The sequence below is a fragment of the Podarcis gaigeae genome (genome assembly GCF_964106915.1).
Source record: "Podarcis gaigeae genome assembly, chromosome: 1".
NCBI classification, from domain to species: domain Eukaryota; kingdom Metazoa; phylum Chordata; class Lepidosauria; order Squamata; family Lacertidae; genus Podarcis; species Podarcis gaigeae.
In genome coordinates, this window is record NC_139678.1 from 16,169,083 (window position 1) to 16,188,758 (window position 19,676).

Consider the following 19,676-nt stretch of genomic DNA (forward strand, 5'->3'; position numbering starts at 1 on the left):
TCCCATCAGATGTCAAGGAAATAAAGAACTACACAACTTTTAGAAAACATCTGAAGGCAGCTCTGTATCTGGAAGTTTTTAAAATGTTCAACGTCCTCCATGAAGGATCAGGATGCTGGACTAGATGGGCCACTGTTGTGATCCAGCTGGGCTGTACCTTCTCCCAGCTCTCTTCTCTCAATGACAATATCCTCTATCCTATTGATCTGGCAAAAGGTCATGGGTTTAACTCGTCCTTCTTTTGCTGCCTGTTACCAAATCGCATCACTTCTCGCTAGGCAACATTAAAAAAAATGAGACAAAAACTCTGGTCCATCTCGGCCATCTCTCACCTTGCATTTTCTCTTTTCTGTTGTCTTACATCTGGTCTTTCACCTCTATCCAGCACTCTGCTGTCAAAATAATTCACTTCTCTCATTCCTCCAACCATACCACAGTTTCTTTTAAATCCCTACACAGGTTAGCTTTCCATTCATAGATTCTGCACATTCTTATTGTCTTTACCTTCAAAAAAATCTCCATGGCACACCCCCCACCATTATGATCTCATCCAGGTTCAAACTTCAAAGGCCCCCGTCAAAAAATTCTTCCTTTTCTCCCTTGTTCATTCTGCCTGAAACTGCATCTCAGAAATAATCTATGGTGTCACTTCTTGCTTCTTTTAAACTCTTCTTCAAAATCTAATTTTTCTGAGAAGCCTCTAGTTCCCATTCCCAACTGTATCTAAGAATTACTGTACCTAATTACATGTACACTTCACATAGTCTCCCCCTTTCTATTCCTGCTTCCAGCTTCTGTCTTTTCTTGTTGTCTCCTTTATGTCATTTTCTAGACTGTAAACCTCTTGGGGCACAGACTTGTCTTTTCATTCTCTGCACACTATGTTCATGGATGCTGTAACAGCATAATCATAAAAATTCAAAAACTGCAAGAGTCCAAAAATATAAGCGTCATGAGGAAATCACCAAGATTCTGTATGAAAGAACAGAAACTAGAGTTGCTTCAGGATCCAAGGTTTCCTATCGAATCCCCCAAACAGTTAATTAACATTGTCATTGGGGACACATGAAACTAAAGGAGATGGGCTGGTATCAGTTACATTATAGTACTACTCCTGTATCCAGTGGGGTCCAAATGGCTTAGGTAAAGGTAAAGGTACCCCTGCCCGTACAGGCCAGTCGTGTCCGACTCTAGGGTTGTGCGCCCATCTCACTTCTAAGTCAAATGGCTCAGAAGAAGGAAAAAGAACCAAACAAGTCTTTTCTTCCCTCTTTTTTAATTGGGCTAGCAGCCATGCAGACATAGTGGGGAATTAATTGGGTGTGGTTTTCCCTTGCAAAATAATACTGTCTGCTAACGGGCCACATCAATGTGTAAATCAACAAAGTCTGCCTCCCCAAAGATTGGAATAGTTTTTATTTTATATTTAATTGTTGTTTTGTATTGATTTTTTTACTGTACACCATCTTGGTGATACAATAGAGGCAGCATATTTTAAAATAAGTAAAAAATGGAAAACAGAGGCCAAGCGGCCTCACCCAAAAAGGATTGGCCTACTAGCCAATCACAGTATGACAGAAGAATTTTAATCTCTAGAACAGGTAGGAACACACACTACAGACAACAGCCCCACCCACTTTATTTTGTGCATCTTGCTTTTGCACAGGCATGTCTTTCTGCCCTTTGACGAAAAGCAATGATCAATAAAGGAATGAAATGGTAGATGTTTGCAGGGTTGGCAAATGTCGTCCCCCCCCTCCCCCAGGATTCAAACTGAACTACTGGCCTGTAGTGGTCTTCCGAAACCAAAGTATGCCGTATACAGTTAACAACTATCCCCAGAGAAATCTCCTTAAGCAACAGAAAGGTGTGCTAGGCCTTTCAGCCATCGCATATTTAGTAACTTCAAAAACAAGTAGCACACCATGACTGAAAGTCTGTCAGCATCAGAATGACAGGTCACAACTTGTTTGTTCCAGCCGGAGTGGGATATGTTTTGGAAAGCTGTCTAAAAAAGGCTGGCATTCCCGACACAATCAGCATAATACTGGTTTTCATACCACGAGAGAAACTGTTGAAATTTGCTAAATAACATGGTGATTCTCTGTGGAATTCAAACTCTAAAAACGGCCAATCTTGAGCTAAATACAAAATTGGGGGTGGGGAATAACCAGCTGGTAACAGCACCAAGAAACAATGATACTGGTACAGTGGTACCTCTGGTTACATATGCTTCAGGTTATATACGCTTCAGGTTACAGACTCCACTAACCCAGAAATAGTGCTTTAGGTTAAGAACTTTGCTTCAGGATGAGAACAGAAATCGTGCTCTGGTGGCAGCAGGAGGCCCCATTAGTTAAAGTGGTGCTTCAGGTTAAGAACAGTTTCAGGTTAAGTACTGACCTCCAGAACGAATTAAGTACTTAACCCGAGGTACCACTGTAGTAGGAAGCTATTCCTGATTTGACATTCCTGTGCAAAGCTACAGGACCTTTGAAACCATGAGAGCAACTGAACATCGTAGGACTGCATTACTGCTTCTTGGCTTGAAAGAGGAGTGCAAGACCTATCGCACTGTCTTCCTAGGTCTCAAAAGCCTGGGAAATATGGCAGGATGGACAGCAGAGAGTGTGAGAACAGGGGAACAAGGAAGACAGCAGAGAAAGGAGTGGGCAAACACTCATTGGTTAATTATATATCAAAAGTTGGGGTGGCGTAGTCACAGGCTCAAGCTATGACTCACAAAGCTGTCAGTGTGCATCTCACCACCGTGATGCACTTATTTCACAGCTTTTAAGCAAGCCAGTGTGTCCTAGCCCCACCCCTTAATCTGTGATATGGGTTAATAATACAGACCACCCTTACAAATCTTGTAAGGATAATCACAATAATATAAGGTGTGAAGTGCTTTGAATGCTTAAGGCTGCATCAATGCTTATCGTTATTAGTAGTATTGCAGGTTTTAACAGGGTCCTAAATGCCAACAGGGATTTTTGTCACCCTTTTAAAGAACAATAATGCAGATACAGAGTGATGCAGTGGCACTGTCAAGCTGTATTTTCACCAATGGCTGTACTATATATTTCTAATGAAATATATACACTGCAAGCCAGTATGCAGCCCTCTTGGGAGAAGGTCCTCCAACAGACATTAAACCAGGCATAGGCAAACTCGGTCCTCCAGATGTTTTGAGACTACAATTCCCATCATCCCTGACCACTGGTCCTGTTAGCTAGGGATGATGGGAGTTGTAGTCCCAAAACATCTGGAGGGCGAGTTTGCCTATGCCTGCACTAAACTATGAACTTCACTGGCTGGCTTGGAGATGTCACTTTCAGCATAATCTACAAATCCGGAGACCTTGGAGATAGGGTAGGATACAAATCTAACCAATAAATACTAAGCTTATTGGACAAAGGCAACATCTCTTAAAACTGGTTGGCCTTCCGCTTCATCGCATATCCACACTGAACTTGCTTTATCATAGCCTGCCTTGATCTGAGTGGCATCCACATCTGATACACCCAGCATTTATTAAATGGTATCCCACCACTTTTGAGTTCATGTGAATGCTTTTTCAGTTGCTGCATGCGCTCTTTTACATTTAACTGATCAAAATCAGAGGGAAGCTGTTGCATCTTTATTATCTAGTTAAGTGTTACATCACATGCATTAGATCCACTTTCAACGCCAGTGTGTGAGTCAGCAAGCTGATCTGTAAGGACTACGCCACAAATCCAGTTTATCACAGGCACACTCATAACCAAACTGAACAATGAGCTAGCAGGAACTGGGCACTTCGCCCCTTTCTCTTCCGCCCCCAACTATCCCTCATGAATCTTACTCAACATTCCTCACTCTGAGCACGCTTTTAATTCGTACATTATACTTATTTTCCTAATGAAAAACTATGATAAATGAAATTGGTTATGAACTAACATCCAATTAAATATATAGACAAAAAAGACAATGCTGTAGAACACTATCTATATGGTATTCTCCGCAAGGAAAAAACAGTGGGTCAGCGGCAGATTGTAACCCTGTGGGAAACATCTTTTTTTAATTAGACGGCGCCTGGTAACCTACCTCACAGAGTTGTTGTGAAGATCAAATAGGGAAGGGACAACAATGCACACCGCCTTGAGCCCCCTGGAGTAACACGTGGCATATATGCGTAATAAATATTATACACCCCTTAAGACGTCTTACAGTGTTTATCTTACAAGGAGCTACTAGCTATCTGCCCTGATTGTAACTGCTCCCCGGCCCCCGCCCCTGTTGTCATCATCTCAATCTAGTTAATGTAATCTACCTTTTGGGTAGACCCAGGAGCTGTTCTGAGTATGCTCATGGCTGCTACCTTCAAGACCACACCTCCAAACAGTTTGAAGCACACTTTGTAGGCAGGCAGGCAGGCAAGAGGGAAAGTTTGCTAGTTTGAGCAGCTTGGTTTTCTTTTTTACAACTAGTATTTGTTCACACACACACACACACACACACAGAGAGAGAGAGAGAGAGAGAGAGAGAGAGAGAGAGAGACTGAGAAGAGCGAGCAAATGTGGACAGAGCAAAAGAAAGGGTGTGAATTTTCTCAGAGAGGAAGGCACACATCTTCTTCACTGAACATCTCCTCTGGCTTGCTCCTGTGCTACCTTAGTGACCAGGAAGCACAGAAACGCTCTCCTCCCACAGATTCATTGTTTCCCTGTTCCCAGACCAGAGTATCTCCTCCCGTGTGTGTGTGTGTGTGTGCGTGCGCGCGCAACAGAGCTACAGGTGAGTGTGTCAGGAGTGTATGCTAGTGTCAGGTGTGTGTGTGCTCGCATTAAGTGTAACTATGTGGGAGAGAGGGAAAATTGTTTGTGACAGGACCTGCCTTCACCCCGCCAGATTAATTGGGCACCCATTGCCACAGGATGCCCCCCCCTTGCTTAAATCTTTGCAAGGATACTGTGGGTTACTGTGAGTAGTTGGTGGTGACAGTATAAAATCCATGGGTTTCACCAAACTGTTGCCTGTACTTTTTCCTTCTCTGGATGGCACTTGGCAAGAGTCTTGTCTTTATGCATCCCCCCCCCAAACCACCAGAGCAGGGGTTGGCAAACTAATTGTCTTCAGGATCCGGCCCGCGAACTGTCTGTGGATTGGCGTGGGGATTCTGTTTGTTTGGGCTGAGCCATTCCATTCCCCACCTCTCCCTCACACACACCACCGCGGCGCCTCCTCCCTCCCTCCTCCTGGCTTCTCCCCGCCCTGCCTAGAGGAGGAAGGGGGCTAGGCTGAGCTGGCTGAGTGCCATTTTAAGCAGCCCCTCTCTGGAGCCAGCCCTTTCCCGCCGCTCATCTTCCCTCCGCCACCCCCGCCCTGGTGCTCCTGTGGGCCAGAGAGCAGAGCAGACGAGCTCCCTCTGCCTACCCACAAGCAGCAGCGGTGGTGGTGGTGGCAGCCCCTGGGAAGGTAAGCGTAGCGGCTGGGTAGGACTACTTGCGCCCTCACCTCTTGTTCCAGCCCCCCCCCCCCGGTGCCACTTCTCTGGCCTGCTACAAGGTCTGAGGGACAGTGGACCGGCCCACGGCTAAAAAAAAAATTTGCCGACCCCTGCACCAGAGGATAAAGTGGCCATAATTTACAATTCCTCCCCTTTACCATAGACTTATTGTTTGGTGGTGTTGTTCTCTGTACTTATACCAAAAATGGGATTCACTTCCCCTGCTTACACCAGAAATGGGGGGCAATCCAGTAGCACTTTAAATACTACAGCAAAAGTATTGTACAGTATTACTGCATAACTGATTCATGGATTATCAAGAATGATGCATCTGATGAAGTGGAGTCCAACCCAAGAAAGCTATGCCATTTTATATTTTGTTTAGTTTTTAATGTGATAGTACTATCCTTTCTGTTGTTTTGCTAAAATTGTACTGTGACCTACTTTACAGGGTTGTTGTGGAGATAAAAAGACTATAAGACACTTAGGTAAATTTTAAAAGCTGGGGTGGGGGGAGGAGAATAATCTTTTCCTCCAGGTTTGGAAATTTAGGGGGTCCCTTCTTAACAGTTCTGTGTGGCCAATTCCAGCTGCAACCCTGAACCTGCTTATCAGGTAGCAGCCCCAGTGGAATTCCCCGTGGGGTTTACCTCTGAGAAAAATATGGCTATTATGGCATGAACCCACACTAGAAATTGTGACAGCGGGTACCCCTTCTGATCCAAGATAATATATTTAGGTGCCAAATTATTATTACAACTGCAATGATGCAGTGTCCACTATTTGCAAAGCAGGTGAATAGTGAGAGAAACAGAAAAAGTGGAAGCCATACAACTTTCCTCCCAGCAGAAAGGCAACTGTGACAGCAGGAGCTTCTCCTGAATGATATTTTCCAGTTTAGCTAGGTGCTATTTGTAAAGCAGATACATTAACCTATGCATCCACTGTATCTTGCAAGGGAGGAGAATGGGGAGAATATCAGAATTCGGACACATTCCCATGACCTCTTGTTGACAACACACCCCTGACATCTTTGTATTCCCACCAAGTCTAGTGGGCATTAGACGCCACTAGTTATACACAACTGTTTCATCCCAATTACAAATACGAGTTGGGAAGCTATTTCAAGAGCAAAGAAACTTCTAAAAAAAGTTGGTAGTGTGTAAGAAAAGAAGAATGGACTGGCCTGGCAATTTAGGTTTTTCAGCACACTCTACTTTAGTGCAAGTTAAAACTGTTTCAGTATTTATCTAGAAATGAAAGTGCTGGAGGTGGTTTGCCTTAACTTTTAAAAAGTCACTGCTAGAGTTTGAAGGTCACTATGGAAAGGACATAACTAGTGAACCCTAAAGTTAAGGGTTTTAACAAAGGCATCCTCTATTTAAAGTGCAAGTCCTGAACAGACCGTTAGTGTTATTGTTTTTAAGAAATAATTTTTGTAGTGAAAGCACACATCAATTATAATACAAACATAAATAAACTCTTCTATCAATAAAACTACAGCCAGAAGCGAAATATATGCAGGAAATACAAGATTCCTTTGCATGTAAAATTTATTTTTTTAAATGTACATGATTTTATAACAAAGACAAGAAATGTGTAAGATTACTCCTTGCTAAATTTTATTTTTGGAAGTCTCCATCATGTAAAGCTTAGAAATCTTTCTCTGCCATGAATGCTTATAAGGGAGTGGGGAATGGTGTATGTTTATAATGCTGTTAGTTTGCTAGTAAAACTAGAGGAGATGCCATCCAGTAATCCTGTAACAATACTGGCATTTGGGATTGTAGTTTCAAAGAGAAACACAGAATCAGTATCTTGGCTGATGTTTGATTTGTTCAGAAGCCATGAATCAATGAATCCCACAAGTGTTTGAAACAAAGCAAACTGGAATCAAATTTGAGAGAATTTAGGAATTGTTTAAGGTACTGTACTTAAAAACACACTACAGATTTCTAAGACGCCCAATGGCAGAATACACTCATGCTCTCTATAATCAGCGCTCCACACGGCAATGTAAAATTGTTTTAAGATTCACAATCTCAGCATTGTATGTTTCAAAAAGCATGTTTCGATGGATGTTTCCTAAATATATAGTGGCTTCCTTCTATAATGCAATGGACTGTATCACTCAGTCACACTTTCCTGTTTAGTTGCAAACCTAAACAGCAGCCATAAATGAACCCTTACTTGTAGACACAAAAATCCTTTTATTGCACGTTATCGCTCACATATGCCACAAAGAGCTGCAATTCTCTGAAAGAACTGCTGTGTAACTTAAGTGCCCTGCCTCTCTTCCCTCCAACTCCCCCCCCCCCCTTCTCTGGGGTAGTGACTTCACATCCTTTGACATCAGCCTGAAAGTGGGGGGAGGGGAGCACTAGGGCAGAAAGCAGCAAAACCTGTTTAACGATGCAAGCAGCCCTTCCGATTCTTAAATCTTTTAAAGATTTAATGGAACTCCCCTATATTTTTTCAACTTTAATAAATCTGCATCGGAACAAAAATGGATTCTGCTACAAAGGACTTCCTGCTTTCCTTACCCGAGAATCACAATAGCCTTTTATTACCAAGCCACAGAGGGTTACAATTCATTCAAACACAAATAACTCACCTCGAATATGCAGAAGGGCCACGGGCTGAAATGGCCCGTTTGAATTGGCTGCGTCCACCACCATCCTGCTGCCAGCTTTATTACATGTCAACATCTAGGCTTCAGCAGGGAAAGCGGTGTACTCCTTAAGGCAAGAAACCAGCCTCCATTTTAGTTTTAAAAAAAAAGAAACTGAAGCTCTCTGCAGCTGGAGGGAACTGGCTAGTTAGTGATGTCAGCAGAGTGGAGAAAGCTGATTGGCTAAATGCACCAACTTAAAATGACTCTGAAAAGCCGCAAATGAAAAGAGCTCTCTGTGTGGCTGTCACCGTGCATTAAGCTTGTACATTTGTCAGCTCTCTTGTACTTCCATTCATCATTAGTAAATGAATGCCCAGGCTACTGTTTGAAAATACAAGCACTAAACCTTCCGAACAAACAAGTATATCATGGAGTTAACTTTCACTTCACAAAAGGAGTGCTAGGATTTTTTCAGAGTCTATTTGTGTTATCAGCCAGCAAAGATCCACAAATAGATGCACTGTCTCAATTTTCTATTTCAGCAGTATTTCATGAATGCATTAAATGTTTCCCCTTTCTTCTTCAAAATGAACTGCACAAGCCTGCAAACTGTGTGCATGGGCTCTGTGATATTTGCCTTATGATTGCTTTAGCACGAATAGAAATATTTTAGCTCTTCCCCCCAAAAGGCACACAATGTACGTGTGCGTGCGCACACACACACACACAAAACTTTTAAAAGTTTGCAAGCAGCAATTATATTAAATTTCATCATACACTTTAAAAAAATACAGACATCCATAGCATCATACTAGAGGTTTGCTACAGGACCCCAACACAATCCCATGCTCCACTATTATTTATTTATTTATTTATCATTTATTTATTGCATTTATATCCCACTTTCTTCTCCAAGGACCTCAAGTATACATGCCCCCGCTCCATTTTATCCTCACAACAATCCTGTGAGGTAGGTCAGGCTGAGAGGCATTAACTGGCCAAGATCACCCATTGAGTTGCATGGCCAAGTGAGGATTTGAACCCTGGTTTCTTTGAAGTCCTAGTCCAACATGCTAACTGCTACACCAACTTACAATCATTTACCATGTGTGTATTCGACTTTATGTGCTTGGCAAAAAATAAAAAATAATAAGCGGGCAAGGATATGGGAAAGACGACTTTGGCAATCCTGCTTGCTGTTGAACTCGTTGTGTTTTGACTATACTTGATTATGGTTTTAGGCATGATCCCTGGAATGTAACCCCTGCGTGAGTTGCAGGCTTATTGTACAGTGGTACCTCGGTTTAAGAACAGTCCAGTTTAAGAACGATTTGGTTTACAAACTCCACAAAACTGGAAATAGTGTCTTGGTTTGAGAACTTTACCTTGGTCTAAGAATGGAATCCAAACGGTGGAAGGGCACTGGAGGTGGGAGGCCTCATTAGGGAAAGCACGCCTTGGTTTAAGAATGGTTTCTGTTTAAGAACGGACTTCCAGAACGGATTACGTTCGTAAACCGAGGTACCACTGTATTACAAGATTCACCCAAAATGCAAGTTGTGGGACAGGTCCGTTCATCAGAATGCAAACTTGGATAGTTCCTGAAATTTTATCATCCAGAATTTCTTCTTCTTTGGCGATTGTCTTCCATAAAAACGGTTTTAACAATGAGTCCGTAAGTGACTGTGGAGGCCACTTCTGGATCCACACGTCCTTCCACTGGTTTCCGGGCGGGAGTTGATCATGGTGTGGATTTGCCAAGTGTGCCTTCCTCTTAGCACGTTTCTCCCTCGCGTCCCGAGTTTGAGTGTCTTCAAAGCCCATGACACCTTTGGTAAAGGCTGTTCTCCAACTGGAGTGCTCGCAGGCCAGTGATTCCCAGTTGTCAGTGTTCATACTACATTTTTAAAGATTTGCCTTGAGACAGTCTTTAAACCTCTTTTGTTGACCACCAGCATTACGCTTTCCATTTTAAAATTTGGAATAGAATAGTTGCTTTGGAAGACGGTCCATCAGGCATCCGCACAACATAGCCAGTTCAATGAAGCTGAAGAATCATTGCTTCAACACTGGTGATCTTTGCTTCTTCCAGTACACTGATATTAGTTCGCCCGTTTTCCCAAGAGCTATGTAAAATTTTTCGGAGACACCGTTGATGGAATCTTTCGAGGTGTTGGAGATGGCGTTTATAAGTGGTCCATGTTTCACAAGCATATAGTAAAGTTGGTAGGACAATAGCTTTGTAAACAAGTATTCTGGTTTCCCTGTGAATGTCCTGGTCCTCAAACACTCTGCATTTCAATCAGGAGAAAGCTGCGCTTGCAGAGCTCAGGTGATGCTGGATTTTGGCATCAATGTTGGCCCTTGTGGAAAAATAACTGCCTAGGTAGGGGAAGTGATTGACATTTTCCAACGTTACACCATTGAGTTGGATTTGTGGCACTGCAGAGGGGTTATTTTGTACTTGCTGGTGCAGCACTTTGGTTTTTTAGATGTTGCGTAATAGGCCAAGCTTTTCGTAAACTTCTGCAAAGATATTTAGGATGTTTTGGAGGTCATCCTCTGAGTGTGCACACACTACATTGTCATCAGCATATTGAAGCTCTATGACAGAAGTTACGGTAACCTTACTCTTTGCTTTCAGCCTGCTCAGATTGAAGAGATTTCCATCTGTTCGATATATGGTTTCTACTCCGGTGGGGAGTTTCCCTTCGACAAAGTGTAGGATCATGGCAATAAAAATAATGAATAGACTTGGGGCAATAACACAACCCTGTTTAACACCTGATCCCACTGTGAATGGTTCACTTTGAGAGCCATTGTTATCTGCAATTGTTGCTGTCATATTATCATGGAGGAGCCGAATGATGTTTACAAATTTATCTGGGCAGCCAATTTTCAGGACAGTCCACAGGGCATTGCGATTTACAGTGTCGAAAGCCTTAGTCAGGTCAATAAACGCCATATACAGGGGTTGGTTTTGCTCTCTGCATTTTTCTTGCAACTGTCGAGCGGTGAAAATCCTGTCCACTGTCCCCCTAGAAGGCCGAAAACCATTTTGGGATTCAGGAAGGATCAGCTCAGATATTGTTAAGAGACAGTTTGCTAAGATCCTTGCAATAATTTTGCCGTCTGCAGCTAATAGAGAGATGCCTCAATAGTTTCCACAATCAGTTCTGTCAACTTTTTAAAAGAGATTGCTGATTTTGGCATCCCTAAAGTCTGCTGGGATTTCTTCTCTTTCCCAGATTTTTTCAATGAGCTTGTGAAGTTGTTGTGTAAGTTCAATTCCACCCACTTTGAAGATTTCGGCAGGTATCCCATCAGGTCACTGGCTTTGTTGTTTTTCATTTGGTTAATAGCTGTACACAACTCTCCCAGATTTGGAGATACTGCAAGCTCATCTCTAACTTGTTTTTGAAGAATTTGAGAGAGGACCTCAGCAGCTACAGGGGAGTTGCGGTTAAGGAGATGTTGGTAATGTTCTTTCCAGCACAGTACAATCACTTTTTTCTCTTTTAGAAGTGTGATACTGTCTGCTGAGCGTAGGGGGCATATGCCATGATTTATTGGCCCATAGATGGTCTTTGTGGCTTTAAAGAAACTTTGTGCATCATGAGTGTCGGCTAAGTGCTGGATCTTTTTGAGCTTTTTTTATCCACCAGGTGTTTTTTAGTTCTCTGGTTCTTCTTTGAACCTCAGCTTTAGCGTTGCCATAGTTTTTTCCCCCCCTTAGTGGGATAGTTTCTATCTCTTTGCCAGATCTGAAAGGCCTTCCTTTTCTTGTCAATCATGCATTCAATCTCACTGTCATTCTCATCAAACCAGTCCTGGTGTTTCTTGGTTTGGTATCCCATAGTTTGTTCACAGGCTGCAATAATGGATGTTTTTAGCTTCGTCCAGTGTTCCTCCATGTTATCAGGGAATTCTGAAAGCAGATGATCCTTAAGAGTCATTTGGAAGCAATCCCGCTTAATGGGATCTTGAAGGGCCTGAGTGTTCGCTTTGTGCCTTGGTTTCCTTCCTTGAAGCCTGCGTTGAGATATAATCTTGATAGCCATTGTGGAGCGTATTAGTCGGTGATCTGTCCAGCAGTCGTCGATGCTCGTCATAACTCTGGTAAGGAGCACATCACGGTGATCTTTAGCACGGGCAATAACATAGTCTAAGAGGTGCCAGTGGTTTGACCGAGGATGCCTCCATGAAGTTTTAAATTTATTTTTCTGTGGAAAGAGTGTGTTGGTAATAACAAGGTTGTGCGCTGCACATATCGTCAAAAGTAAGATTCCGTTCTGGTTGCTGTTGCCAACTCCTTCTTTCCCAATAGTCCCAGGCCATAGATCGAAATCTCACCTAACTCTTGCATTAAAATCACCCAGGAGGGTAATTTTATCTTCCTTAGGTGTCTCTGATAGGACGGTATCCAGCTGAGAGTAAAAATTTTCTTTAATGTCTTCATCGGCATCTAGTGTTGGTGTATAAGTGCTTATAATAGTAGGCTGCTGGTTTTTGGTGAGCTTTATTTGAAGGGTTGAGAGTCGCTCATTAATGAATTTAGTGTCTATAACACTCTTGGCATCTGTCCCTTCCCAAGTATCTATACACTACCTATTTCTCCAAGAAATGTTTTGCATTGGTTGTTGGTGGATTCTTATGAACCATATTCACAGTGAAAGTCAGATATGCTTCAATTCTCATAAGGATTCAGCTTTATAAAACCAGGACCAGATGCAAAGCACAGTACATCAGGAACAATACAAGGGGATTATAGGCCCACTGCAATGCCACAGAATCGTAGGGTTGTAAGGGACCCTGAGGATCATCTAGTCCAACCCCTTGAAATGCAGGAACACGCAGCTGTCCCATACGAGGATCAAACCTGCAACCTTAGCATTATCAGCACCACACTTTAACTGAGCTAACCAGTTTTTTCAACAACAACAAAAATCCAGTATGAAGTAGGGTGGCTTGGAAAGGGGGGTGATAGAGAAGTTCACACAAGCTCCAAAATATAATATTGTACTAGTAGGATTGTCATAGACTAACTCATATGTAGGAGCAAATGTGCCTCAATCTGAACTGATTAAACAGGTCAGCTTAAAACTTATCTACTTCAAGTGAGGAAAAGGAACAGTACTCTAGTCATTTGAGGCAAACCCCAATAAAACCACCTTAAGACACAAATAGGTAATTGATGAATACATTAAATTGCTTGTTTGACAAGAGCCAACAGGCAGTATTCAGTGTAGTGTTGTGCAAAATGTTCAGTCGGTGCTGCAAGGATTTATCCTTGTGCAATGGAACATTCTTCCCCTTTTCTCCCCCATGCACCCCCTAAATCTGTTCTGGAGGGGTCCACTTACCCTCTGGAGCAGATTTAGGGACAGTACATGGCACACATAGGAGGAGGGAAATCCCACTGGGCAAAAACTAATCCTTGCACTATTTAGTAGAATAAGTAAAATAGAGCTTCTCTGAACACGAGAAGAAAGTCTGCTGTGTCTTGCTTGCTCTTCTCTTCCTTCAGTATTCGTTTATTGTTTGTATACCAATTACAGTGAAATTAACTTTAGAAGGCTCAACTAGTAAGCTGTGTAAAGAGACAAGATCAATTTCCTTCCTGGATCATTCAGATATTATCTCCTTTCAGAGTGTTCAGCCTATATCAATTTTAAGCTGATTTAGGGAAAGGATAATTTCATATACAGGCTTGAAACATTTTCATGCCTAAAAATGTGAAGTATAAATATCAAACAAATACATTTGTAAAGGCACATGTAGCATATAATTACACTCATCAGGAGCTACAATATTTTGCAGTTCCCTGTTGAATGTACACTATGGCAAACCTTGGCTTACTGTATATGGTGGTACCTCAGGTTAAGTACTTAATTCGTTCCGGAGGTCCGTTCTTAACCTGAAACTGTTGTTAACCTGAAGCACCACTTTAGCTAATAGGACCTCCTGCTGCCGCCACGTCGCCGGAGCACAATTTCTGTTCTCATCCTGAAGCTAAGTTCTTAACCTGAAGCACTATTTCTGGGTTAGCGGAGTCCGTAACCTGAAGCGTATGTAACCCGAGGTACCACGGTATCTAAGTAACTTGGCAAATGGTCGTTGGAGCATAATTCTAATTGAATATAATACATCAAGTGCCACTAGCAAAACCAGGCCCCCAGGATGATGGGTAGGTTTATTAATACCCAATATGGAAGGAAGCAAAGGTATTGAGGAAGTCAATTTGATTACTATGCTTATAATTCTGGAGATACAACATGAATAACAACCAGCATTAATGAATCCACTACAAAGCATTAATGAATCCACTACAGCATTAATGAATCCACTACAAAAAATAATTATGCTGAAATAGCACCAGAAGTTTATCTCACTGGAACTGCATTCCAGCCTTATAAGAGCTCCCCTTTCACCAGGCCCACCAGCATTTGATAGCAGAAATTACAATTCTGCTTCAGGAAGGGAACCTGGAAAATATTTCTTAATTGTTGGATCAGAAACATTTTAGACAGCATTAACAAATTTTCAGATGCCTGAGCAAACAGACTCTGACCAATCTGTATATAACAAACCCACCCTTTTCCAATTCTGCTAAGTAGATTAACTTAGAATCTATCATTTGTACAGAAAACAGACCCTGGCTTATTACGATGGTTAACAGTCATTAACTTGAGTTCTCCTGCTGGATACAAAGGGAAACTCTAGATTAAGACAAGTAAAGAATGAAGAATATTTGTATGCAAGGGCTTGGATAAGCAAGGGGCATACAAGCCAAATGATAATAAAAATCATGGTTGATGAAGCTAGGGAAATATCATCTGAACCCTGCCAATGTTGGTATTCTGGGGCAACAAATTAAGTGGGCACAATTTGTCAATTCCCAGAGTATATTCTAAACAATGATGCCTGACAAGAAAACAGGGATCTTGATACAAGTAAAAAAAGTGTCACAAAAAACAATGTTGTATTTTAATTTGACTGTTAGTGTCTGGGATCTAAACAGAAGACACCTCAATTTGCTTACCCTTAATGAAACTAGAGCTAAAACACAAATTTGACACTTGTCTGGAATGACAGATTGAACAAACAAAAGCCAAGCAATGTAAAATTTATTTTAAAAGGTGAAGTCTGCAACTTGCTCTTAACATTTTAGGAAAGATAGTAAAAAATATACCCACTACTATATATACATGTCTGTGTTGGCACATTTGTTTGCTGTGACAACAGCATAAAATAGCACAACATTTTGAGATGTTTTGAGTAGCTCTGTTCAGCCTAACGCAGAAAGATTTGGACTACATTGTTGATTAGTGACTAACAAATGTGAAAACTGCAACTACCGACTTAATACAAATATATAGTATAATTTGAAACATCCCCCGGATATTATACAAACCTCCTTGTCATCCTTCTCTGCAGGAATCAACTTAAACTTGTAAAATGTGCAGTGCAACAAAAATAAACACCTTTCCTACAAAAAAGAGAGGCTAAATTGTTGTGAGGTTATTTATGTATGACATTTATATCCCACCTTTCTTCTAAGGAGCTCAAGGTGGCATACAGTTCTCTTCCTCCCCATCTTTTCCTCACAATAACCCTGAGAGGTAGGTTAGTCTGAGAGTGAATGACTGGCCCAAGTGAGCTTCGTGGCTGAGTGAGGATTTGAACCCTGGTCGCCCAGGTCTTAATCTAACACTCTAACCATTATGCTACACTTAAATTACCATTTAAGTTCGAGGGAGGAAGGACTGCTAAAGCTGAATGTGTAGAGGGGGGGGGGGGAGAGGGGAATAGGGGTCTCTTTTCCCTGACACTAAAACTTGGGGCCATTCAATAAAATTAGTAGTTAGTTGCGGACTGGCAAAAAGTACTACACATTAACAAAAATAATTTATTATCTAAAAGTTGTGGTAATGTTCTGTTTACAGCCACCTAATCCAGAGGCCAAGACAAGTTAATGAAAATTAGAATTATCTCTATAGCCAAAGGCATCCCCCATATTCAGAGGCAGTATCTCTCCGGATATCAGATACATGGGGCATGCAAGCGGGTGGCTATCGCCATTTTTCTTTGCTTGGGAAGTTCCCTGGGCAGCTGGTTTGATCACAGCTGGGATCACAGTACTTACTGGATTAGGTACACTCATGGCTTGGTCAAGAGGCAAGCATTTTTATTTATTTATTTTTTACTCATGTTCCTAAAAAGGTTGCAAGGAGTTGTTGAGAAATTGCATCCGGCCACCCATAGCATTAGCATGAACAGACATTCTTTGGCTGCATATATGATCAATACATATTTATCTGGTTAAATACACACTAACCCTAAACACCAGTGTTGGAATAACCGTTATAATGACAATGCAAATGCTACTGCTCTAATAGCAATACTGCAATCAGAAATACGTGGTTAACTACACTGACACATAGGGGTATGTGAGGGGAATGGGACTCTCTGTTGACCACCAGGCAAGGGCTTTTTCCACTTGCCTTGCCCCACCCTCCAGCCCTTGGAGCTTTCAGAAGGGAATTGCTGCCATGGCTATTATGTGTATGTGTCTTTTGATGAACCAAGTGGAAGACTACAAGCCATGGTTGTGAGGAGTGTGTGTGTGTGTGTGTGTGTGTGTGTGTGAATTCAACAGCACTTTGTTTTTTGTTGTCAGTTTGTTAATACTGTTAATATTGTTTTGTGGATAATGGGTGCTGTTTAATGCTTTGTGAATTTTACAATATGGCTTTTCTTGAGGCTGTGGTGTTTAGCCTATTTTTTTAAGCTGCTCTGTTAATAGTGTTTTATAGAAGGTGGTTGTTTTTACTGATGATTTGCTAATTATTTCATATGATTTATGTTGTAACTGTGATGTTCTATTATGTTGTTATTTATTTTACGCAAGCCACTTTCTGACTTGTGATAGTGAAAAGCAGCATAAAAATATAATTAATGGTAGGAATGAATGAACGATCAAAAGGACACTCCTCTGATGGTGGATATGAATCTCACCTGTGTCAATTATAATGCAGACATAGAGGTTTCCTCCATTCCAAAATTCCATTAAAAGGAATACTATTACTGAACTTGCTCAGAGCTGAAATGCTGCATTATCATACAGCTATTCTGCATGCGTTCCACTGACCATGAGGAGGAAGCCCTTCCCCCATGAAATACTTTGGGGAGTGGGAGAGGCAGCAGCAGTGTGTCCCATTCCCCAAGCATCCATTGAGCTATGTACATTGAAGTTCATGGAAAGATAGGAAGGGTACAAATATGTATGATCCCATGCAGCAGCTCAGCTGCAGTGGGTTAAAAGTGCAGAGATATTCCCCCACATCTTTTCTTGAACACTGAAGTGCCCTGCTGGATCAGTCCAGTCCAGCATACTGATAAGCTGCCCTGGTAACTTGTTGAAAGGCAGGATATAAATAGCCAAATAAAACACCATCCAGTTTTCCAGAGCCAAGCAGATGCTTCTGAGAAGTCCACAAATGGGGAACAAAGGCAACAGCTTTCCTGCTGCCCCCAGTAAGCGGCAATCGGAGGCACACTGCTTAAAATTTACAGCTGATGAGCACAGGCTTCAATCCTGCTCTCTGCAGGAGTCTGAGCAGGATTTAACTCCCACTCAGCAGCTGATGAGCATGGGTTAAATCCTGATGTTTTGATTGTGTGTGCGCCAGTTTCCTCTGGGGAACTGGTTGCTGTTGTTTATAGTCGTTTAGTCGTGTCCGACTCTTCGTGACCCCATGGACCAGAGCATGCCAGGCACTCCTGTCTTCCACTGCCTCCCGCAGTTTGGTCAAATTCATGCTGGTAGCTTCGAGAACTGGAACATGCAGCCAATATAGAATTGAACCCCGTGCCATCCATCAGCTGGTGTCACCTGCCCATGAAAGTGACATCAGCTGGTTGGTAGATGGCTAGAGTTTTTGGGAAATGGTAGAGGGCCAAACAGGACCCCTTGGTGAGCCAAGACTGTCCTTTGGTTAGAGGTCCCTCACCCATGGCCTAAGGAAATCTGAAAACTGTTCTCAAAGTGGGGCATTTTGTCTCTTTAAGCTGAATATTACTTGTTGTTTAACAGATCATTTCTGACCTCTGTGTACCAACTACCTTCATATTTATTGAACTGCCATTTTCTAGAAAGTGGGGGCTTTGATGTCAGAGGCTGGATTTTTTTCCTTCTTTCCTTCCAAGTTATATAAGGTTAGTCCCATACTTAAGATTCATATTCCTAATGATATTTTCCTAGTTCAAAAAACTCAAAGATGGCCAGATTCGCTTATTTTATTAAGACCCATGAGAAAATTAGTCAGCTCTATGTGCAGATCTAGAAGTCCTGATTCTAAAAATAGCTTAAATAACTATACTGTGGGTTTTTTTTACAGCCCTGTGAAGCCTGTTCTTTTTTCAAGTGTTCCAAGTAACAATTGGAAAACAACTTCCAAAATCTTCTTAAATCAAAGTACTGTATGGTGGGAAACAGGAACTGACGCATATGTGACAAGATGAGCAGGTATCAACCGTAACATGTTTGGATGGTTGTTATAAACAATCTGAGTAAGAAAAGCAGCATTTTAGAATAATGAGATCAACCGCAAAAGTTATGGCTGCAAAAAATAAATAGAAGTAGAGAGGGCCTGAAAAAATCCAGAAATGCCTGGGGGTGGGGAATGTGGCAGATGTAACTTTATTTATATAAAAAACACCGTATCTGGTTATCTGTAAGAATGAGTATTTGACAGTTATTTAGCATCTTTAAAAAATCCACAAAGCAGAGCCATTTATTGCAATATTGAGGTCCAACACTTGAGCTCATAGGACATGACTAAATATTAATATCAAGCAATTTCAGTTACAAAAATCCACAGGGGTAGCCATCCATAGTTATTTCCAATACAAATAAATATATGCAACCTAATCAAAACGATTGAAATCAGTAGCACTCTATAAAAACCTTTTAAAAACCAAGGACTACACCACACCAGAAGCATACAAAGGTCCAATAAAACTGATAAAATGCCACAGGTTACAATAATAAAGCTACATTTGGTAAAACTCCCTTTTAAAAATTTGAACCAGTCTAGATGTATATCCGAAAGGACATGAACCCACAGAAAAGGATGACGGCTGCTTGTTTTCAGACAGAGAGACCAATGATAGAAATAAGGTAGAAAATGTATTTCTTATTTCTAGGCTCCCAAATCAACATTTTAAGGGCCATACCAGATTTGTGCCTAGCCTTTTACCATCCTTGCCCTAAAGCAGGGTTTCCCAAACATTTGGACTACAGTTCCCATCACCCCTGACCACTAGTCCTGCTAGCTAGGGAGGATGGGAGTTGAGGTCCAAAAACAGCTGGAGACCCAAATTTGGGAAACCCTATTCTAAAGACTGCAAGAGCAGAGAAGAAATGCTTATATTTGTTGTTATTTATTTAATTTATTGGATTTATGTAATACCTATATGCCCACCATCCAAAGAAATTTACAATTTCTCTCTCTCTCTCTCTCTCTCTCTCTCTCTCTCTCTCTCTCACACACACACACACACACACACACA

General features: G+C 41.6%; 1 protein-coding gene across 9 annotated transcripts in view; it reads right to left on the reverse strand.

Moving 5' to 3' along the window:
- PPP2R5C (protein phosphatase 2 regulatory subunit B'gamma) overlaps window positions 1-19,676 on the reverse strand; it is a 74,119-nt gene that overhangs the window by 35,000 nt on the left and 19,443 nt on the right. The window contains exon 1 of one of the 9 annotated variants that reach the window (XM_083734738.1): window positions 8,103-8,325. The exons of 6 other annotated variants lie outside the window; for them this stretch is intronic. In XM_083734738.1, the coding sequence (XP_083590864.1) occupies window positions 8,103-8,196 (94 nt within the window). In that variant the 5' untranslated portion in view covers window positions 8,197-8,325. Of the gene's footprint in view, window positions 1-8,102; window positions 8,326-19,676 lie in introns of those variants that run through there. 2 more of the 9 variants (XM_083734735.1, XM_083734737.1) reach the window with 2 other exon arrangements.